The sequence below is a fragment of the Epinephelus moara genome, chromosome 17 (genome assembly GCF_006386435.1).
Source record: "Epinephelus moara isolate mb chromosome 17, YSFRI_EMoa_1.0, whole genome shotgun sequence".
Taxonomy (NCBI): domain Eukaryota; kingdom Metazoa; phylum Chordata; class Actinopteri; order Perciformes; family Serranidae; genus Epinephelus; species Epinephelus moara.
Window position 1 is genome coordinate 26,646,170 of NC_065522.1, and position 25,274 is coordinate 26,671,443.

General features: G+C 44.7%; 2 protein-coding genes across 2 annotated transcripts in view; both read left to right on the forward strand.

The window, feature by feature from the left end:
- The window catches only part of zgc:194930 (uncharacterized protein LOC557813 homolog), a 278,453-nt gene that overhangs the window by 224,178 nt on the left and 29,001 nt on the right, over positions 1 to 25,274 (forward strand). The window lies entirely within an intron of this gene.
- Positions 1 to 25,274, forward strand: part of si:ch73-335l21.1 (insulin receptor substrate 1-B) — a 77,786-nt gene that overhangs the window by 3,647 nt on the left and 48,865 nt on the right. Inside the window, exons 2-3 of the mRNA XM_050067666.1 lie at positions 15,119 to 15,420; positions 16,660 to 19,873. Coding sequence (XP_049923623.1) covers positions 15,119 to 15,420; positions 16,660 to 19,873 — 3,516 coding nt within the window. The remainder of the gene's footprint in view (positions 1 to 15,118; positions 15,421 to 16,659; positions 19,874 to 25,274) is intronic.

Genomic DNA, 25,274 nt, shown 5'->3' on the forward strand with positions numbered 1-25,274 from the left:
GTGTTCCCCCACTTCTAATTTTACAAATTAAACACTGGTTATAGTACAGCGGGATCCCCCAACCATCGCTTATATTTATAGTTTTTTCGGTCTTAAATTCCATTCAAGGTGGCATTAAAAAGGTCTTAAAAAGTCTTAAATTTAACTTACTGAAACCTGCAGATACCCTGTTCATGTAGGAACTATATTCTTTCTACCAAGCTACACCCACCAACTGTATCACTGCTCAGAAGGAGGCGTGCATCTACTCATGGATGAGAGCAGGGTTTGCATAAAGTCCTTGAAGTGCTTGAATTTTGAGGGGAAAAAATGAAGCACTGGAATACCTTGAGAAGTGCTTGAAAAGAACTTGAAATTCAAATTAACCACTTAATGTCGTCTTCTATTTTGACCAAAGTTTTGCTCATTGATTCACCACAGTTAAATTGCTCATTAAATCGTTCAGCCTTTTCTTTTTTAAAATTCAGATGTGTCAATGTCTCGTCCTCCCTCTCCTTTCTTCCTGCCTGACACCGTAGTTTAGTTTAACTTCGCTCTACCTTAAAAACCCAAGCAAAACCAGTAGGCCAATGTTAGCACAGCGAAACTGGTTTGATGTAGACCATGTGGCTTAAAGTGTCATCTCGGTAGTAATTTAATTAAATATTTATGGGAGCATAGTCGAGTTTGCAGACTTCTATTTTTTGTCTCTTGTATGATGTGCTTGTAAACCTTTTGGCATAGCTAAACTTAACATGACTTAACATGATGAGCTGGCTTTTCACCATGATTTGTCTTCCTCTCTCTTCAGCGGTGTTCCCATGTCGTAGCTCTGCCGAGAACTGAAAGTGAAACTTAAGTTCCAGCTGGCGTCGTTTCCTTGCGCTACTTTCAGATGGTTATATTTGAAATATGTATTTTCGTTTCTTCATAATGTGAACTCCTTTTGTTACCAGATGAGAATTCTCTCTGATAGCAACCAGCGTGGCGGGGTTTCTGCCTCTCGTCTTGCCCTGTGTGCGGGCCGCGGGCTGAGCGGGAGTTCAGCTCAGTTCGAAGCACGAGAATGCTCTCAACACCATGCAGTTCAAATGTTTTGTTGCAGATTTTATACAGTTATGCCTAAAAAAAAGTAGGATAAGAAACCCTTCTCAGAAAAGAGAAATATTGATCACATCATTTATTTGTTTAATAAAAAGTTATGTGTGAAAATGAATTATTAGCTTTGAGCGAAGTCCTTAAGAATGTGCTTGAAAAAGTACTTAAAAGTCCTCAAATTTAATTTTGTATTGTCTGTATGAAAATTGCAAGAGGCTCGTGTAAACTTTAGTGGCGTCCTCCTTGGGTGAGCTATAACGCTAGCTAGGTCACTGGTGCTAGGTCAGCTAGAAGTAGATGCACTCTTCCTTCTGCAGGGTGAAATGGTTGGCTGGTGAAGTTCGGTAGAAAGAAAATAGCTCCTAATATGAAACTGCTCCAGATCTAGTTCCATAATAGTAGAGATAAGACAGACATTTCTACGTCTGATATCTCCAACACTTTGCAGCTCTTTGCCAAAACAACCAAGGTTGATAAATAGCACAACAGGTAAGAGGAAAAATGTGTTTTTGAGTCAGGATGAACTGTCCCTTTAACACAGCTAGGTCTGTGTGTGTTGGTGTGTGCTCAGCCCACTTTCTCCAAGTATTTGACGAGTCTGCGCGAGATGGGAGAGTGAATAGACAGATGTTGGAGCCTGGGGAATTGTGAGAAACTGACTTTACAACCCTGTTATACAGAAAAAAACTGCTCCGAAATGAAAGCAATCTAATCAAAGTGTTCTGTGCGTAAAGGTCAGATGTACAGAAATCCTTGCGGCTCAGCAGGTGAGCACGCTCGGCCTTTTCAAGGAAGCCAGACAACCAGCCGGCTCGAGCATCATCATGAGTCGTCTTTGAAATTACAGCTCCGGTGTGCTGCACTGTCTGACGGCTACTTGTCTCCCTCTTTTGTTGCTTCCAGTGTTGGGTTTCTCGTGTAAATCACACTCTCTGACAGCGACAAAAGGCTGCGGCCGAGCTGCTGTGTAAACCAGCACGTTGGCAGGCATTTTCTTGTGGTATGTGCTGCAGTCCGTCCTGCTCATACAAAAAAAAAAAAAGAAGGGAGGCCACACACACATGATCCATGCTTGTATAGGGAGGGTTTCGTAAGAGGGGGAGTTGTAAGGTCATGGCCGATTGCTGCCTAAACCTGCATGTGCGAAAATAGCTGAAATGCACACACACTGAACACTGGCAGGATTCCTGCCTGTAATAACCCTCCTCTGGTATGTGCAGCTCATACACAGTTTCAAGTCTTCGGTGTCTGTGTGTTGATTGAAGCTCCGCACCCCTCTCCGATGCCGCCATCACCCCTGCCTCGTCTACACACACTGTCACTCCTCTACTGTCAGTACAGTAAAGTGTTTGTCCCTCAGTGGGGAGACAGAGGAATTCACAGCCTGCAGATTGAGAACAGGGCGAAGCTTAGGGGCACGGAGCCAAGAGATGCTGCACTGTCTGTTTCACATACTTTCCAGAGGACCACTCCCTCAATTTGATACCTGTGCTGCTCATATGAAGCCCTGTCAGTCACTGCACAGGGGGAAGTTCTCAGTGGCATGCCTCAGCTGGAGGGTGAATTAAAGTTATTTAAAGTTTAAGTTTGGAATAATTGTGCTGCTTTGGGTGTGCACAGCAAGAAGTTCCCCAGCTTGCATGTTGGTGAGCATGCATACAGGGGAGGCACAACAAAAACAGTGCATGTCCACGCTGCCTTGTAGTGCTTTGGGCCTGGGAAACTCACCTAAAGCAGCCCAGGAACCGTCCAATAATCGCACAGCCTCCCCTCTAGCCAGCGGTAATTACACAAACACGAGCCAGCTGCCGTGCAGGGCGATATTAGGATCCCAGTTATTTATTCAGCTGAGTCCAGTAAGACCCTTTCGGGCAGCGAGTACAGTATCAGGCTTGAGGGCGGCTATTTGCTCAACTATTAGGAGTCAGTCGAGTGTGTAAAGGCTTAACCTCGACGAAACGGGCGAAGGTGCGGCCCACAGTCGCCGTTTGCCAGGAAAACTGTCCCGCAGCTCAGGCACCACCTCAGGGATTGTTGTTGACCTCAATAAAACAATATGGCGGAGTCAAACTTTGGAGCCAGTGGCACTGAATGAGGGAGAAACACCCACTGCATGTGTTGCAGCAGCAAAGGAAAAGTCTGACAGGATTGTCTCTGATGTAGTGTTGGAATAATCCACTTATCATTTGAGAGAAAAGTAATCCACAACCATTTTGATAATAATTTAAAGGGTAACTTTGGTATTTTTCAACCTGGATCTTATTTTCAGGCTGCAGTGTTGGGGCATTTGTGCAATGTACGCCCATTAAAAGTGTTTATTTTTGTCACTGACAGGCTTAGATTGTCATTATAAGTGTCTGACAACATTCTGGAAATGATCCCTACAGAGATAGACCTTTTTTATTAAAGGTTAAGATCTATTTTGTTAAACCAGAAACAGCCCTGAAATCAGACTTGTAAAACACACTTCATTTAAAGAAGAAAACAAAATAAAACTCACAAAAAGTCTTGATTTGTCTTGCCACTGTTCCAGCAATCACCAACTCTGAATTTGTGAAAATAAACCCTTAATTCACCCAGTTAGATGTGAAAATATGCTGGCTCTATACACACTTAAATTACTGTTTATTTGAATGGAGTCTGGTGTGTTTGGCGATGGCGTTTCAGGGCTGTTTCTGGTTGAACAAAAAGGACCTTACTCTTTAACATATAGGTCTGTTTCTGTAGGGATTCTTTTCATGACATTGTCAGACACTTAAGATAAAAACTCTGAGCCTATCAGTGGCAAAAAAACACACTTTTAGTGGATGTAAATTGAGACTGCATAATTACCCATTGACATTACATTGTAGTCTGCTTCACGGCTGCAGCTGTCTCGCTTATACTGAATCAATTAAAAAAATTGTTGTTCCTATTTGTCACTTAGACATGTGTATGGGAAAATAGGGTCCAGTAATTGTTTGTGTTATTTATCAAGAATATTTGCTGGGTTTTTTTTGTTTTATATGATGGCAAATTTAACATCTTTGGGTTTTGTACTGCTGATTGAAAGAGACAAAACAGCTTGACGAGACTGTATTGTGCTTAGGGAAATAGTAACTGGCCTGTATTCACTATTTCCTGACATTTTACTGTACCATTTCCCAAAATAATCAACTAGATGAAACAAAAATGAGAAGCAATCAGTAGTTGCAGCTCTGCTCTGACTCAAATGAGCCCCAACATTATGTCATGTTTGTCTTAATTTAAAGGGACTGCTCACTCAAAAACATAAAACTTTTATTCTGCCCCAAACACTTCAGCTCAAAGTCCACACACAGGCTTTTTCTGAGCGAACTCCATCTGCTGATCTCCTGCTGAGATACACAAAATGAAAATCGATTAAAGAGGAAACGATCATTAGATTAAAAGATAATGACACTAATCGTTAGGTGCAGCCCTGACCAGCAGCACCGTCTATCTGTTTACATCACCGCAGGACACTAAATCTCCGTGGAATTCAGTTTCCCTCGTTCAAAGCTCTCAAATAAAAAAAAGTACATTTGAAACAACATCTGTTTCCAAATATAATGATATGGTTATTCATGCTGGTCCACAAACCTCAATGTGAGCAGCTTTTTCCTCCACTATAAATCTGTTTTCACTTAGGTCTGTGGATTATCATGATGTAGTTTTTGACACTTTTTAGCACCACAAAACAAATGCAGCCGATGGCAGTGTGTCAGGTTGAGCCGCGGCCAATATCCAGAGCTTAGCAAATCACACCGAAACTCTTAAATCTGAACTGATATGAGGAAAATTGTGTTTCTGAGTCGACCGTGTGTAGAAAAGACTCTCTTGTCAGACTGTGGCCCTGGAGTGGGTTTATCCGGGAGTGTCGTTTGGCTGCTCTGACCAATGAGATCTGGATCTCACCAGTGGCTCGCCGAGCTGCCCGATTAAACGTTAAGCCGCGCTTAAGCACTGCTCATCTCCCTAATTAGGCAGTAATTATTGTCTCGAGGGTCAGCTGCTGGTGGCACAGCAGAGGCTGTGTGCTAACAAAGTCACAGGGGGAAACCACAAAGTCTAGAGTTTAAAAATGATCAGTGACCAGTATTTTTCCTGTTGATTTGTCCTCGCTCATTTAATCCAGGCTGAGGAGCGGTGAGCTGCCACAGGTTATTTCCTCTGCATAAATAGTTTGCGCACGTTAACACCCTGTAATTTCATTTAACACGACAAGCCGGCCAGCAGGACCTCGGCACCGGCCAGCTCCGGCTTGTTTGTGATGCTGCGGCTCCTTGCCTCAGTGAGTCTGAAATGGCCTTGAGCGCTCCTCTTCACGTCTTCCTGTTGTGCATCGGGGTCGGCCCGTCGCTGAGGCAGCCCGTCAATTAAGTGCTCGGGTTTGATCGACAGCAAAGCAAGGCCACGGGCAACAAGATCCATTTAGTCAATGAGCGCCCATATGTTGTGCAGGATAGAGTCGCGGGGCTTTAAATGCATAGTAACCTTTTATAGCTGGGCCGTATTGATTGCTGTTGGTTGATACTAGCCCATTACCGCTGTAGTAGGCGAGGTCAGGAAGTTCACGAGTTGGGATTTATCAGCCTTACAGTGAATGCATTAGAAAGAGAAGTGAGTGAAAACCTTCCTCATTAGCTGCTGGGCTTTTCCTCTGGGAGATACAGTACAAGATGCTGCATTGATTGGATGTAGACATAGCATGAATCCTGCCTTTCCCAATCTTTGCAGTAAATAATGACTTATCTTCAGTTGTTTTTTTGCTCTTATCCTTCAAAAATGGCAACATACTTAAAAAAATGTAAAAGAAACCCTTATGCTTTACTTTTTGGAATGACATCCAGGAGTTGTGTCGAGTAAAATGAGGTGAGAGTGGTATAAAACATTTGTTTTCTACATCGTAGCATAAAGGAATGCACACAGAGTATGAAGAGTTTCTTGTTTCTTTTGGACGCACACTCTCTCACAAATGCTTCCATGCAGCGTTTCTAGATTTTATATCCGTTATAAATTAAAGCATGAAGAGTGGAACTGTTTTTTACATTACCATGGCCCTAGTTATTATTAAAGGAATACTTCACCCCCTAAATAATCACTTGTGTATCAATTAATCTCTCCCATGTTACGTTGAATCTGTGAAGAAAACTTTTTTCCCCCGCATGCCTTTATGGTGATCTAAGAATCTAAAAAAGGCAAAAAATCTTGATGAATTGAAATCATAGGCATCCACGTTTAACAACTATATCAAAACATCTGTTTACAAACTCTCACACAACTCGTGCTCATTTATTGTTTTAATTATTTAAATTATTGTTTCATTCATTCATCTTCTGTAACGCTTATCCTGTTAGGGGTCGTGGGGGGGCTGGAGCCTATCCCAGCTGACGTTGGGTGAGAGGCAGGGTACACCCTGGACAGGTCACCAGACTATCACAGGGCTGACACATAGAAACAGACAACCATTCACACTCACATTCACACCTACGGACAATTCAGAGTCACCAGTTAACCTGCATGTCTTTGGACTGATCACCGTGCTACCTCAAATTAGTGTCTGATAACTTTTTGGACATTTTTTTTTCTTTTATAAACTTAAAATATTTATGGAAATGCACATTCACACAAATCCACATTTACCCTTTGCAACGTCTTACCTTTGTGAAAGTGGAGTTTTCTCCCTCACCTACCTGAAAAGCAAATACAGGTCTAGACTGCAGCCTGAGGCTGATATGGCCCTCTGCCTAACAACCTCCATCCGCCCAGTTTAATACACAATGCATGTTTATACACACATATAGTAGGGGATCCCTGTGCCGTCTCTCTGTCAGCTCAGGGGTCCTTCGCCTGAAAATCGTTGGGGTGAGTAATTGATATGCAAATGGTCATTTGGGTGGTGAAGTGCTCCTTTAAGTTTGACTGGTCAGATCGTAGCTAAGTATATATACTGTACATGTCTCCAAACTGAATTTATATGTTTAAACCTTATTTGAATTCTCTGCACTTTCTATATGAATACTTTGTGAAAAAGAAACTTGGAGAGGCTACTTGCCCAGAAGACCAGAACGAATTCCTGAATGATTTAATTCCAAAATTCAATTTATCCGCTTTGGAAAACTTGTGCAAGACGACTTGTGCGAAACTTATTGGGCAGTTTCTCAAAACCAAATGTTATTACGTTTAAAAAAACACCTTATTTTGGAAGTCGAGGCCCCCAAGATGAAGCTGGACCACACTAGAAAGCACAGTATTGTTCACTTTTTTCAGTTAACACTGTTGCCTGTTCCGACCTGATATATTACTGAGACACAGTGCTTACTGACTCTGAGCCAGGCTCAAGTCCAAGATGGCTGCCAGTTTGGTGAAGGCGTCTGAGCTGATTTTGCGAGCGCCTCAGTTTACTTTCACGGAGGCTTTTTTTCTTTTACGTGTCTTGTCGAGGGACAGCAAACCTTGGATGCGTCACCGATAATTTCATGCGCTTACATCTGTGTGTGCTCCTCCGGCTAACACAAACCACATGTGAAGTGAACCTCAGGCAGATGCTGGTGTTGCGGAGGCATTGTGTCCCCGAGTGTGGGCCCAGAGAGGGGGATTACAGATGGTAGAGATGGATGAGAAGATAGGAAGTGGAGGAGTTGAGAAAGAGGAAAATGGGCACACATGGGAGCAAGAGATTAGAGCAACTGTTTTCACCGCTGGGTGGCTTGATCTCTTTTCTCTCTCAGATTCACCCTGGGACAAAAAGCGCACAGCTGTCTCCTATCTGGTAACCTGGTATGGCAGTGGGGGTGGTATGGGGGGCACAGTGGCTAGATAGGGGGGAGAAAATGGGGTTTAGCCCTCGGAAGTTTCTGTGCAGGGTTTTGCGGTGTTATGGCGCAGCACAGCATGCTAGGGCAGTGAGGTCAGAAACTTGAAACAGAACCTAGTGGGAGCCAGGAGGTTCATTGCCAGAGTAGTTTTCCCTGATTTACAGGCTGCATTAGCAAACTAAGAAGAGGGACTTTATTATGAATCCTGCCATAAATTTCAATAACTCGAATTTTTTTGCCTGTGAAACGGAACGGTTTTCACAAAAATGCATTAAAGGGGACCTATTATGGTTTTCCTTATGTCATATATATTCATATTATTACAATGTCAGATGTTCATGTTAAACATGGCCAGAGTTTCATATAATGAGGTAAACGTATGTAAAAGTAATCCCTGCATGGAAAACCTCAGGCTGCAGACTGTTCTGAATGCTGTTTCCAGTGTTTTTTATCTACTTTGCAGACACACTGACATCAGCTTGTGACGGATTTCTTTAAATGTGTTAAGAGAGTATAATTATTCGCTCATCACGAAGGTGCAAGGCCATCAAAAGACAACGTACATGAGGAAAAAAGTAACGCCTGCACACTTACTCCATGCCACACAAGCTTTGATCTTCTTTAGGTCAAACCTTCACCTGATGAATTTTGGCCTGACGAAGATTCAAGTAAGATCAGCCTTCCTGGAAACGCTGACCAATCAGAGCAAACTGGGCTTTTTTAGGAGGGTGGCTTTAATAGAGAGGCACTAAAACAAAGCGTCTGAGACAGAGGGTGACAACGAGTGTCCCAGCACAGACAGAATGAGGACATTAAAGTGTTTTCTGACCATTAAAGGGGCTGTAAACATGCCGCGAGTTCAACTTTTAGAATGCAACAGCACGTACCGCATGTCTTGTGACGAGGTCCAACCAATCACAGCTGACAGATATATATTTCCCTTCATCTGTAAATATCAGTCTGTGATAAATATGGAGAAGAAGTTGATCATTTTAGTGCAGGGCTGCCAGAGCTGTACATCTGTCCCACAGACAATAGGCCAACACACAAACAGCAAATGATACAGTGCTTGTTAGGGATGCTCAGCAACCTCAGACACAATCTGCTGCTGCGCTCTTCAAAGCTGGCACAGACAAGGTGCAAGAGTAGCACCCTGTGCCTGACCTCGCGTTTTCCAGGCAGTTAAAGACGCAGCATGTGTACGGCCCCTTAAGCATGTAAACATGCTCTAGTAGAAACTCAAAACACAAGCATGAACCTAAAAATGAGCCCCTTTAAATAAAGGTTGTTGGAGATAAAAGGTGGAGGATGTTTGGTTTTGTTTTAGTGTCTGAACATTAATCCTGTAGATTTTAAAACTTAATCTTAGATCAACTAGAATTCCACTCACTGGTGCGGCGGTTCAATAACAATACCCCCTTTTCCTGGTCTTGCTGTGGGGGAGCTGATACAATCCACAGACCCTCAAGTCCCCTATGGAAGACCTACTTCCTTAGGATTTGTGTGATAACCATAACAATAATCAGCCTGTCACTCAGCGAGGAGCTGTCAATATCCCAGCAGGCATCTGGCAGCCCCGGGGGTAATTATCGCCCCCCTTACGCCCCTAAACACACACTCTCTTATAGCATGACAGAAAGCGAGGGAGACACGGCGCCGCCTCAACGGCAATAACTCATATTTAAAATCCCAGTTTGAGAAAATTAGGTTAGATTATGGCCCCTTTATATACAGTCTGATGTTCTCGAGGGAGGCAGCTCGAGCACAGCAAATAAGTGGGCATGAATGGCCAGCAGTGTTGGCCGCGCAGGTTGCCGTCCTACGTATAAGCTGAAAGTTTCATGTGTGGTCGCGGCAGAAGTGAAGTAAACAAGTGGTGCGTGAATAAGCCAGTGTACGATGTTTTTAGGTTGCTAAAAAAGGGAAACACTATGCTGAAACTTTGAAATACGTACAGTCACCTTGTATAAACTCTTTAACCCAAACTCAAGGTTGCACCAAGGTTGGGCGAGTGTTTTTCCGCACGCATCGCCCTCATTCAACCAGCAAGCCTGGCGCAGATGCTCTATTACCTCCAGGTGTGTTTTTCTTTCATGTGCATCAGCCTTTAGTCTTTAGATTCGTCTCCTGCTATGGGCCATTATGTCGTATAGGGGTGCCGCTGTGCTGCACGGAAGCTGACCGCCTGATAACCTCTTTAGGCAAAGTGGAAAAAAATGTACAGACATCTCCAGTGAGCACCACACTGCCACGCAGGTCCCCTGGAGGAAAGCCAGGGGCAATCTATAATTCATACGGCTCCGTGTAGGATCAACCCGAGCTTTGTGTAAAGCATGAAGAAAAGTCTGTGACGTTCGATAGGGGTAGATCAGCCTGCACCCCTGTAGGAGTCCTCCAAAAGTGCTTTAGAGAGTCTTCAGAGTGTGTGCGGCCTGAGTGGCCCTGAGATCAAGAGTGTTTGTGTGTGGAAGTGCTGTTGAGGGCACAGCTGAGGTTTAAGGCTGCACTGTACTCAAAACAAACAACACTCTTGTGCTCTCGTAAAGACATGTTAAATGGGCTCTTGAAAAGGAAAAGATACTCTTCGAGGAATATGCTGCACTCTTAAGGAGCAACCAGCCAGAAAGTTTAATTTTAGAATAAATAAAGGCTGTGATTACATTTTTTTTTAACCCAGGCAATCCTAAAAAAGTTTTTTCTCCTTAAAGGAATACCTCACCCCCTAAATGATCATTTGCATGTCAGTTACTCACCCTGTGTTACGGTGAACTCATGAAGAAGACTTTGATTTTACCGCATGCCTCATCTGCTTATAAACTGTCACACAACTTGTGCAGTATAATCCAAGGCTCATTTATCCAGTGTATGCTCAGCACTTCCCAAACAGACAGTGCTTTCTGACAGGGAAATGAACATAAAGTGAAACTCCATTGAGAAAAACAGCAATTTTACCTCACTCAACACAGGAGCTGCTGGTCTACCACTGCCTCAATCAATCAGTTAGTTTATGCTGTCGTGTGACTTCTGTGTTTTAAGGGGTTAGTTTGGATTTGCCGGAGTAGTTACACAATAATGCAAACAAACCAACAGATTGAGGCTAGGAATGTGAGTTTGCTTTCAACAGCCAGACACCTATTAACCGGTTACTAACTGGTTACCCTCTTTGTACTTGGTGAGCTTTAGCGCCGCTTTCAAGGCGATATGGATTTAGAGGTGTTTTGTGCTGTAAATGTCTTGCCTTTTAGTTTCTGTTGGCTCTGCTGACACACAGCCGGCTAGTCACATTAACGTGTGGAAAGATGGTGCCCACTGCCCACCTCCATTCTTCACTGGTTAGCGAACGTTAGCCTTGGACAGTGTTGCTGCTCTGATCATGATGGCCGCCCCTTGGTCCCCCTCTGGGGTGCCACGTTGAGTAAGCGGCTTCATTTCAAGATGCAAACCCCTTTTAGTATGGTTAACTATGTTAGCACCACTAGCCATGCTGACACTGCTAATGGTGCTAACAGAACATAGTTAACAATGCTAAAAGGGGGTTGTGGTTCAAAGTTAAGCAGCTTACTTACCGAGGCAAGCCGGAACGAGACCAGAGGGTGGTCACAATGTTTCCTAAGCAACGCTGTTGGGTTGGAACAACATTACTATCAGCAATTGTGGAAGGAGCAGTGCTGCTAGCTAAGTTAGCTCCCACTCTCTCATATTCAGCAAGATAAAATAACTGTTTATGTCAGTGGAGTATGACTTTGAAGAGAGCACAGATAAGTTTCACTGTCAGTTCAGTTTTTAAAAGTAAGTTTCAATGCAACTTTACTTCCTGAGTATGAAAATAAGAATTTATGACAAAAAAGTTTTAAACAGTATTAGCATTTTAGCAAAAAATGCATGTGTTTGGGAAGTACTGAGCATATGACTAGATAAATGAGACCTAGATTATACTGCATGAGTTTTGTTTACACGGATGTTATGATATAGTTTTGCTGTTGGTAAATGTGGACCCCTATGACTTCAATTCACCAAGAGCTTTCTCAGTTTTGTTTTCTTCTTTCACCGTGGAGGCACGCAAGAAAAACAGATTTCTCAAAAAAGTCTTCCTCCTGAATTTAATGTAACACGAGATGAGTATTTTTATTTACAAATGGTCATTTGAGGGCTGAAGTGTCCCTTTAAATATTCTTTGAAAAGGCCATTTTTTCCCTCTGATATCTCGTTACAATCTCGTGCAGTCCCTCATTCCGTTGGTCCCCACTGAAAAATCCCCAAACCATCACTTCCTGTTGTAAATCTAAATCGAGGAGGCAAACAGGGCTCCTTGCACACGGAGAAAAGCAGTGCATGAAACAGCCATGCATGGCCTTGAGTGAGTCATCTAATGTAGGGGGGGAGTGCCTCCACACACACACACACACACACACACCCACATACAGAGAGCCACTAAGCCACAGCCTCCACGACTTTCAACAAAACATCTATTCTAAGTCTCTTTCAAGTTGAGAGCGGTCGTCCAATTTTGGGGAAGCGAACTGGAAGAAGAAACGTCAGACCGCCCCTTCTTTTGCAATCACAAGTAAAAATGTTTTGGGAAGAGGATCTTGGGGAAATGTTTGTCATAACGGAAGCTGGGCTAATATGGCATCCACTGTGCATGCTGAGGCTTCTCGTCTACATATGGTTGTCATTGTTGGATTTGCAGCAGAGGCATGGGAAAGGAAGAACAAACGCATGCGAACATACAATCATATATTTGTAGTTCTGCGGCCAGGATGCGCTGTGATTAGCCTGATTGGGTCAAAATTGTTGCTTAAAGTAGAATACCACACAAACTTTGTAAAAAAATATGATCTGTCACTCAGTTATTTGTCAAAAAATCATCAATGCTTCAAAACGCCAGATGTGGCAGTCTAATAAGGCAGGTGCTCTTTATTACACAAAGAACGCCCTGTTCCCATGAAGGGAACAGGTGAGCCTCTTCTTGGAGGCTTGTTTCTTCAGTCTTGTCTTGAAGTTGATTGATTTTGTGTCGTAGATTTGTAGTTATCAGGTTCAGACACACCCAAGAAAATAAGGAAAACTCAGAAAATAAGGAACATGGGAGGAAACTGTCCATCTAGAAAAACTCTCTGGGGTGGTTCCTTTAAAGGGCAAGTTCGCTATTTTTTAACCTGTCCCCTATTTTCCCATGTTTTTGTGTCTGAGTGACTAATGGGAACAACATTTTTTTGAGATTGGTCCAGTATCGAGTGAGAGTGCTGCAGCCGGCAGCCATGAAACGGGCTGCAGTGTAACCAGTGCGGGCATGTTTGCACCGTCAGTGTACATCCACTAAAAGTGCTTGCATTTGCCACTGACGGGCTCTGATTATGATTTTAAGGGTCTAACGCCATGATGGAAAGGTTCCCTACAGAGATAGACCTTTTTGTTAAACAGTAAGATCCTTTTAGTTTAACCAGAAACATCCCTGAAATCACCATCGCCAGTTCCACCAAACTCCTTTTAAATAAACAGTAATTTTAGTGTGTATAGAGCCAGCATATTTTCACATCTAACTGGGTGAATTAGGAGTTTATTTCAACCAAACCAGAGTTGGTGATTGTTGGAGCAGTGGAGCAACAAATCAAGACAGTTTTTTGGAGGTTTATTTTGTTTCTGTCGACTTTGAATGAAGTGTGTTTTACATTAATAAAATTGCTGTTAATTTGTATGGAGTCTGGTGGGTTTGACAATGGGAGTTTTAATGCTCTTTCTGGTTAAACAAAAAGGATCTTACTCTTTAATAAAATGGTGTATCTCTGTAGGGATCCTTTCAATAATGTTTGACACTTACATTGATAAATTGAGCCCGTCAGTGACAAATTACCGTTTATTTAAATGGGGTTTGTTTCTTGGCAGTAACGATTTTTGGGTCTTTCTGGTTAAATAAAAAAGGGTTTTACTCCGTAACAAAAAGGTGTATCTCTGTAAGGATAATTTCCATAATGTTGTCAGACACTTCTAATAACAATCTGAGCCTATCAGTGGCAAAAACAAGCACTTTCAGTGGACGTAAAGTGATTACATTTCAGTTTCGCTGCTGAAAATACTGAACCAACTTCAAAAATTGTTGTTCCCGTTAGTCACTGAGACACAAAAACATGGGAAAATAGGGTCGAGGTTGAAAAATACCGAACACGCCCATTAAGAACAATAGGAATCCACCCTAAAACATGACTCATATTATGGTATTCCTATAATCCCAAGCTTTTTAGTCAGCAGATGTGAGGTCCCTTGTGGCTGCAAATTAAAGGGCTTAGAGGTAAATCTGTGATATATTCAGACGCAGTGTCAATAGCTGCTGACAATGAGCTGCACAGCATGATAGAATTAAGGTAATTTTCTGGGTTCCTGCCTCAGATCTGTGAACAATAAGGTGACTTAAAACTCCAAACAGGCGGCTAAATGTTGTAGTAAGTAAGTCCTGGGCCTTTGTTTGTCCCCCGCCAGCTCAGGATCAGATCTCACCAAGAGCTTTCTCTCCTGTTTTTCCTCGCCTCAGTAATTCCCTACTGTCTGAATACAGAAACACAAAGCGTGAATGGACTGCCTGTACTCAGGCTAAAAGACACTGGATTTTATTAGTTTACGAAGCCGGTTTATTGTCTGTGGAGCAGCTCCAGAAAGTGGCTCATGAGGATCTTATTGAGTACTTTGCTCTCAGGTTTCAGGCCATCTATTGGCATTGTTTGCTTTGGTTTTGGAGAAGATTCACTTGTTAAGCATTTTCCAAGTTGCTTCACTTTTCCACAACGGTTGCTTTTCTTTCGTAGTCATCACTCATCGTGCGGGGCTTCAGTTGTCAACGGTTTCATTTTTCCACACCGGTATGCGTGCTTGTGTGTGTCAGGGTGTCTGATGACAAATGAGACCCCAGGTATGGAGCCTGCAGGTACAGTGAGCAGGTCTCACAAGCTCCTTCATGCTCTGTTTGAACTCAAATCTGGTTTAAAAATCAGTGAAAAGCTCAATATCAGCAGAGCTTGCCCTCCACTAACAGGTAAATAGTGGTGGTTTCACCTGGTGTTCCCTTTGTTCACAGATGCATGAAGGTCACGTCAGTGCTTTGTTGGAGCCAGTGTTCCTCATAAATCTCTTCCAAAACACTTACTTCTCTGTTTTTTCCTATCCAGTCATATCCTCCTCTTTTCACTCCAACAACCTTTTTAATCTCTTTCTCTTTTCTGTCTCTGTAGGTAAGAACCCCACCGACAGCGGGGAAGGTGGGGACTACGGCGTGCCCAATCCCGGACCTGCATTCAAAGAGGTGTGGCAGGTAAAGGTATGGCCCAAAGGCCTTGGTCAAGCCAAGAACTTGGTGGGCATCTACCGCCTTTGCCTGACCGACAAGACGGTCAACTTTGTCAAGCTCAACTCTGATGCCGCCGCTGTGGTGCTGCAGCTGATGAACGTCAGACGCTGTGGCCATTCAGAGAACTTCTTCTTCGTCGAGGTGGGGCGTTCTGCCGTGACAGGCCCGGGCGAGTTCTGGATGCAGGTTAGTCTGTAATCAGCAGCCCCCTTTATGTTGAGAGTTGCACCCCTCACATATATGTAAAGGGCCTATAATCAGCAGATGCAGAGAACCTGTAAAGTTACTTAACTTTACAGTTAGAGTTCATGTAACCCTTCGTTATGGTCTAATTTATAAAGGTTTTTGCTTGACCATAACTTAAAGGGATAGTTTGGATCTTTTGAAGTGGGTTTGTATGAGGTACTTATCCACGGTCAGTGTATTAGGTACAGTAGATGTCAGACAACTTGCACCCAGTTTGTCCCATTAACGGCTACAGTTCCCCGTCTTTGGTCTTGTCAAAGCCACCAGACTTCATTGACAAAAACAGTAACAGCTGACAGCGAACTGAAGCTGTTATATTGCTCTCGTCAAAGCCAGACTCTAATTTAACATCGCTTAACACAGAGGCTGCCGATCTACCACTGTCTTGAACACTTAGTTTGTGTTATTGTGTGACTTTGGTGAACCCAAACTAACCCTTTTAAACACCAAAGTCACACAATAACACAAACAAAGTAAATGAGCAAGGCAGCAGTAAACCAGCAGATTCTGTGTTCAGTGATGTTAAATCAATATTTTTCTCAGTGGAGTCTGGTGGCTTTGAAAGGAGTGATATAACAGCTTCAAATAAAGCGGTGAAAATATTCTTAATGTTGCGTACACTTAAAATGACATTGATTTTGAGGTGACTAAAATATGTTTTGTCCACTGCAGAATTTTGCTTAGCTTCTGTATCGGTACTCCTGCCTGCTTCTCCAAACTGGGGGTGTGCTGACTACCATCTGCTGTATGTAATACACCGACTGTGGATAAGTACCTCATTCAACGCCACTTCAAAAGATCCATGCTATCCCTTAAAGGTGGAAATGAAAAGCGGTGGACACACTATACTTTGTGCCTTTAGTGCCAAAACATGAGATTTAAAAACTCAACCCAACTTTTAACTACACTAAACTTAACTTAAATGGATCCCAGAAGGCATTCAAATGAAAGAAAAAGAACCTGTATTTTATCTGTTCTGACTTAAAAATACTCCTTAAATACAAATTTATTGAAATGAAACCTGGTTTTAAATGAGAATCTGAAATTGAAAGAATATTCACTTCAGATTCCCTCAGGGGTTTGATTTGTAACTAATAATCAATTCACAAATTAAGTTGTTATCTACCAGAGTTATGATTTGAGTTCACTGTTTGAGCGGGTTTCTGTGTCATGTCTTAGGTGGATGACTCGGTGGTGGCGCAGAACATGCATGAAACGTTGCTAGAGGCCATGAAAGCTTTGAGCGAGGAGTTCCGCCAGCGCAGCAAGTCTCAGTCAAACTCCGGCCCTGGAGGAGGTGCTACTGCTTCAAACCCCATCAGTGTTCCCTCACGCCGCCATCACCCCAACCCTCCTCCCAGCCAGGTGGGCTTCACCCGCCGGCCCCGAACTGAGCCTCCTGGAGGAGCTAACGGTGGAGCAGGGGTCAGCAGCGCCAATGCTTCTCCCACCCCCCGGCACAGCTTCCCGAGGTCTCGCACTGCCAGCGATGGGGGGAAAGGGGAGGATGGGGTCACAGGAACAACTCCGCTCCAAGGGCCGTGCTCCAGCCCCTCCACCAACGGCTCCTGCTCTACCACCCCAATCCTCAGGTCTAAATCTGCCCGATCGGCCCCCACCACCGCTGCTAAAACTCCTCTTGGGTTGATGCGCTCCATCTCCACCCCTGCGCCCTCCCCAGCTCCGAGCCTCTCCTCCAGCTCTGGGCATGGCTCTGAGTTTGGAGGCGTCACATCTGCTAGTGCTGGTCCGGGGTCTGGAGCCTACAGCCGTGTCCCCTCTCATCGCGCCTCTGTGTCGGGCTCACCCAGTGACTATGGCTCCTCTGATGAGTATGGTTCTAGTCCTGGGGATCATACGCTGCTCCCCTCGCCGAGCCTCCCCGGAAGCTCTGTTGGTAGCACCGGCAGCCAGTCGCTCAGCGAGGAGGGAGCCAACTACATCCTGATGGGCCAACGTGGCGGTGGTGGTGGAGGTGGCAGTGGTAGCAGCAGCAACCAAGGGAGCTTGACATCCGGCTCCCTGCCAGCGCCAGGAACACCATCCTGTGGCTCCCAGCCTCAAACCAGAAGAGTGCTGCGCCGTTCCTCCAGCCGCGAATGTGAAGCTGAGCGTAGGCTGCTCAGCAAGCGGGCTTCATTACCTCCGATGGCCCTGGAGAGGCTGGCCCCACGTCAGCGCAGAGCCGAGGAGCCAGCAGATGAAGATTCAGCTGATTACGCCATCATGTCCAGGAGCACCAGTCGCGAGTCGTTCACTTCCACCTCCTCTTCCACACAGAGAGAATCTGTCATGAGTGCTGGGTCAGCAGGGGGGGGAGGAGGAGGAGGAGGAGGAGGAGGAGGAGGGTACTTAGACGTGGCGGGCGAGTTTAAAAGTGAAGCAGGTGGAGGAACAAGCGGTAGTGTAGATATAGGTGTGGACAATGGGTACATGTCCATGCTGCCTGGCGTCACTCAGCCTCCAGTGTCCCTATCCCAGTCATTGGCCGTCTCCGTCCCAGACTCAGACTCCAAACCTGCTGACGACTACATGGCCATGACCCCTAACAACAGCGTGTCCCCGCCACAGCAGATCCGCCCTCCGCCAGTGTCTGATGGCTACATGATAATGTCACCCAACAGCAGCTGCTCCCCCGACCAGCGTGGAGGTCTCTCTGGAGGGGCGTGGGTGGGCAGCGGCAGTGCAGACAGTAGAGCGGGCAGTGACTACATGAACATGTCTCCAATCAGTGCACGTTCTGTAAACGGCAGCCCCCCACCTCCTGAGCACGCTGGTCACTTGGAGACTTCTCAACAGCAAGCGCCCAAGATGGTGTACTCTTACTATTCCCTTCCCCGTTCTTACAAACATAACCCCTCTGCAGGACACTTTGATGATGGACCTGGACGAGGCAGAAGGCCCAATGGGAGTTGCAGTAGGGGAATGGGTGGAGGTCGGATAATGGGAGGGCGTCAGGAGCAAACAGCAACTGGGAGTTCAGCAGTCGGGCGCCACCTGTCACTCTCCTCTTCCTCATACTCGTCCAGCTCAGCCAGCAGCGAGAGCCTCGGGGAGATTGAGGACCGAGCTACACAGGCGGTGAGCACCATGGCCGGGGGAGCTCCGTCCAAAGATGGGAGTAAGCTCCAGCAGAGACGGGGCTCTGGTGGATTGTCCAAGCAGGGGAGTAGGAACAGACCAGTGAGCCTGTTTGTTGATGTATCCAAGGCTAACACCCTTCCTCGGGTCCGTGAGAACCCCCTGCCCCCAGAACCTAAGAGCCCAGGGGAGTATGTAAGCATTGAGTTTAAGGGGGAGAAGAGCAGCCAGGCTGGGGTTGGAGGAGGGCGCGGCAGGGGTCTCAGGCATGGCTTATCACTGCCTCATGGCTCAAGCAGCAAGCATCCTCAACACAGGCCAACTTCTTGCTTAGGGAACTTTATCCCCCTGTCCCGGAGCCCCTCTGCTCCCATCACTCCCCCAGCTGCCTCTGAGTATGTCAACATGGACTTGGGCCCTTCTCCGTCCCCCTCACCCCTCTCCCTTACTCCACTAGTTTTCCCCTCTTTCCACACCCCTCCCACGCCACCGACTCTTGCTCACGCCCCCAAAGCCTGCGATGAAGGTACGACTAGCCCTCGTGAAGAGGGGGCCGAAGTGGCAGAGGCCCCGCTTAGGAAAAGCAGAGAAAGTGTCCCATCTGTGTCCGAGTCCCCAACATCCTGCGGAGACTACACGGAGATGGCCTTCAGCTTGAATAGCAACACCGTCCCCAGGTCGTCATCCAGCGTCTCCCCAAAAGCCCCTTCCCCCACCAGGACTGATCCCTCCGTTCCAGTGCTGTCACGCGGTCTAGAATTCCCCCTCACCAAACCCGGACCCAACCCCGACCATGGGGCTAAGGTTATCCGCGCCGACCCCCAAGGACGCAGACGGCACTGCTCCGAAACCTTCCTCGCCTCGCCTTCCCTCCCCACCTCTACCTCTACTTCCTCTTCCTCCACCGCCTCCCTCTTTCCAGAGCACGCCCAAGCTGTGGCCCGCCGACTGGGCTTTGATAACATGCTGCGGGGGAACGGCGCCGTGAGTGATACGCCCACTCAGTTTGCCCTCCCTGGACAGCAGCCCCTTCCCACAAACACTCAGACTTCGTCCACAGAGCAAGGCCTTAACTACATAGACTTGGACTTGGCCAACAAAGAGGGCCCCCATTTGGGCCTGGACGGACCCTCAGGTAGCCAGGCCCCCTCTCGCCTCTTCTGTGTACTCGGTGGAGGATCTGGGGTCGGGGGAGTGAACGCGCCAGTCGGCAGCAGCAGCAGCAACTCCAGCCTCAACACTTACGCCAGCATCGACTTCTACAAGTCAGAGGAGCTGCGGACGCATCAGAATGGAAACAAGGAGGGAACAGGTAAGAGTTTAATCTCTTAAAAACATTTATCAGACTGTGTTTAGCGTCGTGTCTCTTTAGCTTTGCCTTAACAAACACACTTTGATCTCTCTTTCTCTTCCTACTTGTGCTCTGTGACATTTTTCAGATAAAAAAGAAAACTCTTTAAAGATAATCCAATGGAGCACAGCCTCCCCGTCCGTCTATGCTTGTAATCAAACTTCACCCGGCGCCAGATTAGGATGTGGACACCAGTCTGATTTGTTTGACTGTCTGCATAATCCACAGTATGAGATACAGACCATCTGCTGTGACTATCCATAATAGAATAGAAAGCCTTAATTGTCAATGTACAGAATACAACAAAATTAGGAACGATATTCCTGATCAGTGTTTTAAAAACACAGGATGACACCACAGAAGCAACCTCAGCAAACAAACACCCACAACAACAGCACAGGTTCTGTGAAATAAATACAAGTGTTTGTTGCATTAGAATAACAGTAGCAATTGCAGTAGTATGAATGTAATTATTGCATGAATAGATTTCCTTCTCTGGGGCTTGGCTGTACTTCTAAAGGCATATACTTGTTACCTGACGTGAAGGCGCTCAGGGCCAGACAACCTATTGGAATATCACTGAATGTCAATATTCTGTAAATGACTATTGATCACCTCAAAGCTTTCTCTTGGTGTTTGGGTGCAGATACAGGAGACGTTTGTTATACTTACAGGGTTCAATGTGAATGTTTTTTTTCTTCCTATGCCTGTGGGTCAGAAATCTACTCAAAGCCACTCATTTTCTGCTGTGCCTGACTCAGAATTATGTGAATTGAATCAGATTTGGGAATTTAATATGAATATATTTATATAGATATGATATTCGTCAATTCTTTTTTTTAAATATATATAAGGTTTTAAAGTTTGAATAGGGCTCAGTGAGACGTTTAGTGTGACAGCGTGATATAATAAACATCCTAATGGTGCTAATGATGGATCAGAAATGTGCAGCAACATTTTTTGCCGATAGATAGATATCGAACAAAAGCCAGAGACTGTGTCGTACGAAGTGTCTGTGAGCTGTAAATTGGCCAAGCAGAAGAGAGAAGATAATGTAATCTCGGAGCCTTATGGAGAAAAGCTTCTCCTCCCTTGTGCTGCTACTTCACCTCTGCAGCTGACTGTACCAAAGAGTAGCGTGGAAGTCAAGAGCACTCACTCTGGGGATCAAAATGTCCCCAGAAGTACAAGGCTTGACTTGGAGTGATCTCAGTCGAATTCTTGCTTATTGTATGGTCTTGAGCTGAAGTGGGCCCAGACTTGAGGCATGAAAGATGATGGTGCCTCTCAGATATGTTTTCCCTCACTGTCTGACTCCGTCTGTCCGCCATTTCCCACCTGTCAGTTTCTTCTTCACTGCTAGTAAGTTAACTAGCGTTCACTTTACCCTGACTCATTTGATAAGCGCCACCACAAGGTGACATAAGGTAGTGAACTTTAGTGGCAGTGGAACCTTGAAGGGCACCTGCATAGTTTGATAAAAATATCAGTATTTGGCGCCAGTGTATCGATATCCTGTTGCAAGAGCAAATAATGCAATATATCCTCTTGTCCGATCTGGCATGTGGGTTGCTAGATTTACTAGCCCGACATGGCATTTTACTTGCCCTGGTCAATCCTTATCATTGAGCCCTGTGCGTATATGACATGGGCAGAATCCTTCTGCTCCGGATGAGCCATTGTTTTCCAAAGAAGAGAGCTGTCCCAAACAACTCCCCACAGACCTACTCTTACTTAAAGGAAGCCATTCAGACCTACCATTGAAGCGTTCTACCCCAAGTTCAGTAACGTTGAACTTTGACCCTGTTTTCCACCGACCTGTCAACCTGAGTGAGCAGAAGGAAGCAATGGAGGAGAAGAATAATTCTCCCATGAACGACATTTATTTTATGTTGTTTTATGAGTTTTCACAACCCTACAGCTTTAAAATGATGACGACGTCATGAAGGAGAGTATGTATTCAAGTGGGGTTGCCAGGTTTGTAAATGTTGTTATATGAATATTATTTACTATGATTTGTACATTGCTTAATCCAAGCAGAAAGCTGTGGTTTAGTTTGGCCTCCTACTGGGCTTTTCCCCCCCGTGGTCGCATATTAGAGTGCATCCACAAAAATCTACTTTTTTTGTAAGGAAGAGAGGTCAGTGAGGCCAGATGATGAATTTTCATTGTATTTATGTATTTTTCCTACTGTGTGGGGCAATCCTTGAGCTGTGGGGGACCACCGCAGCTAAACAATGCCTCAACTAGGTCACTGTGAGACGTTTCCTCATAGAAAAACATTCTCTTTGAGCCACTGTCTGCACCAAATTGGCCCGTTAAGAAATAGACGCCTGCAGTTTAAGCAGATAGAGCAGCATTTAAATGGAGATGTGGATTTATGTGCATCAGTAAAACACTCAGTCGTCTTACTAAACCTTCCACAGTGGGGCTCTTGTGATGAATGCATCCTGCCAAGCCTTGTTGTTTATGTAGCCCTGCTAGCTTCCACATGATTTGTGCCGAAGGTTGTGTCAGACTTAAACCTCATGGGTTTCTGTGGTAAACTTCTCATAGCCCGGCTCCACAGTTGGATTTAATGAAGAATTTTGAGGCATTAGCAAAAATTCATCATGGGATCTTGTGGTGAGTGAAGCACGGCTGAGCTCAACAGTTGGTTTTTTATATTCCTCAAATGGAAATGAGCCATCAGGCTGCATCCATACGTCGCCTGCCGTGTTGGTTTTACTGGGAAGTGGAGGCTGTGCTGGTGAAAGCAGGCCGTGTATTTTAAAGGGCGCCTATTATGCTCATTTTCAAGTTCATACTTGTATTTAAGGTTTCTACCAAAAAATATTTACTTAATTTAGTATTAGAAAAACACCTTATTTTCCTCACTCTGTCTGAGCTGAACACCTGTATTAACAACCCTCCTTTTTGGTGCCTGTTTCTTTAACCCCTCCTCCTAAAAAAGCCAAGTTTGCTCTGATAGATCATTCCAGAACATGTGTATCTTGGCAACACTGCACTGTCTTTGCAGCTGGAATATGATCTGAAATTGGGGAGAACTTAACAACATCAGCAACCAAGATTACATGTTTCCCTGACATTAGCATGTAGCTACATGTATGTTAGCAGTGGACAGCCAGGGAATGACTGTAACGGAGAATAGCAGCTTTTCCTACCATTAATATCTCCAATAAAATCTTCTAAACACATTTGGAAATGTTCCATCAGGAATATGATCCAAAACCGTGGAGAAATTTACAACCTCAGCTACCAAGTAACATGTTTCCCTGATGTTAGCATGTAGCTACATGTATGTTAGCAGTGGACAGCCAGGGAATAACTGTAACGGAGAATAGCAGCTTTTCCTACCGTTAATATCACCAATCAAAGCTTCTAAACACATTTGGACATGTTCCATCAGGAATATGATCCAAAATCGTGGAGAAATTTACAACCTCAGCTACCAAGTAACATGTTTCCCTGATGTTAGCATGTAGCTACATGTAGCAGCGAACTTGCAGCCAGGGGATGACTGTCATTTTTTACCCTAAAAAAATCACCAATAAAAGGTTCTAGACATAACCAGACATGTTCCAGCAGGGATAGGATCCAAAATCAGGGAGAAATCAACATCAGGTAGTAAGATTACATGTTTCCCTGACATTAGTATATAGCTACGTCTGTATTAGCAGTGAACTTGCAGTTGGGGAATGACTGCAACAAAAAATAGCAGTGTTTTCTACCGTTAAAAATCCCCAACAAAAGCTTCACAACCTGTTATGTTCCAACAGGGATATTATCCGAAATCAGGGTGAAATAAACAACATCAGCAACCAAGATTTCATCTATCTCTGATGTTAGCATGTAGCTACATGTAGCAGTGTACTTGCAGCTGAGGAATGACTGTAGTGGAGGAATAGTGGCACTTTCTATCCTAAAAAAAAAAAAATTTACCAATAAAAACTTGCTAACCAATATAATCACTAACTTATATGTTCCTCTGAAATTGTAGTGACACACATCAGCAACCAAGATTACATGTTTCTCTAAAATTAGCATGTAGCTTCATGAACATTAGTATTGTGGGGAATTAATGTAACAGGGAATAGCGGTACTTTATATATCGTAAAAAGTCACCATTAAACCTTCCAAACACACCAGGACATGTTCCAGCAGGAATAAAGAAAATTGACAACATCTGCAACCAAAATTACATGTGTCCCTCATGTTAGCATGTAGCTACATATGTGCTAGCAGCTTACTTGCAGCCAGGGAGTTACTGCAGTGGAGAATAGCAGCAATTTCTACCATTAATAATCTCACAGAAAAGCTAAACACAACAGGACAAGTTCCAGTATTATCTGAAATTGGGAAGAAATTACATCTGAAACCAAAATTACTTGTTCCCTGATGTTATCATGTAGCTACATGTAAGCTAGCAGTGTACTTGCAGCTGGAGAGTGACTGTAGTGGAGAGTAGGAGAAATATTTTTAATGTGAATAATCACCAATAAAAGCTTCCAAACCAAATATAACCGGATATGTTCCAGCAGGAATATGATCTGAAACTGGGGTGAAATTAACAATAGCAGTTACCAAGTTTACATGTTTCCCTGACGTCAGCATGTTGCTTCATTTAGCGGTGTAGGCTACGTAATACAAAACACTTCCAGTAGCATGCCCGGAGCAGATGACCCTATAAAGAAATCTGGCACGCTAAGACGTCATACCGCAGCCAGAGTAGAAAAAATCTTTTTAAAGGGAGTATTCAGAACAGTAGGAAGCCTGAGGTTTTTGCTCACAGGGATTACTTTTATATAAGCTTACCTTATTATTTGAAACTTCGGCCATGTTTCATATGAACGTCCTTCACTGTAATACAATATATAAGACACACAATGTGGAAAAGCCCAATAAGTGGCCTTTAAAGACGAGAGTGAGCAGGCTACCACAGTGGGACCATATGGGCTCTGGCTGCTGAGTATGTCAGCGGGGCAGCGTGGGGGAGAATGTTACACATTGGCTGTGAATGTTGAGATGGGGCCAGTGTTTCACTCACTCAGCTCTCAAATGCCTCTGTACAGTGTTCCCCCTCCTTTCATCCCTCCATTCCACCTCCCCCTCTTTCCTCCTCCAATAAATGATCCTTTTGTTTGAGTGTTTTTTGCCGCGGTGGGCTGGCGGGCCTCAGCAGAGCCGAGCCCCAAGACTAGCGGACTCCTGAAACAGTTTTCTCTCGCAGGCCATGATTTGCGCCCTTCCTATCTTGCGTTCTCGATTCTTATTCTCCTTTTTAGCGCTGTCTTTGTTTGCCTATTTGCATACTATTCTTTCTTCACAATCTTTGTCCTCATCCGACATGCAGTCTGACAGA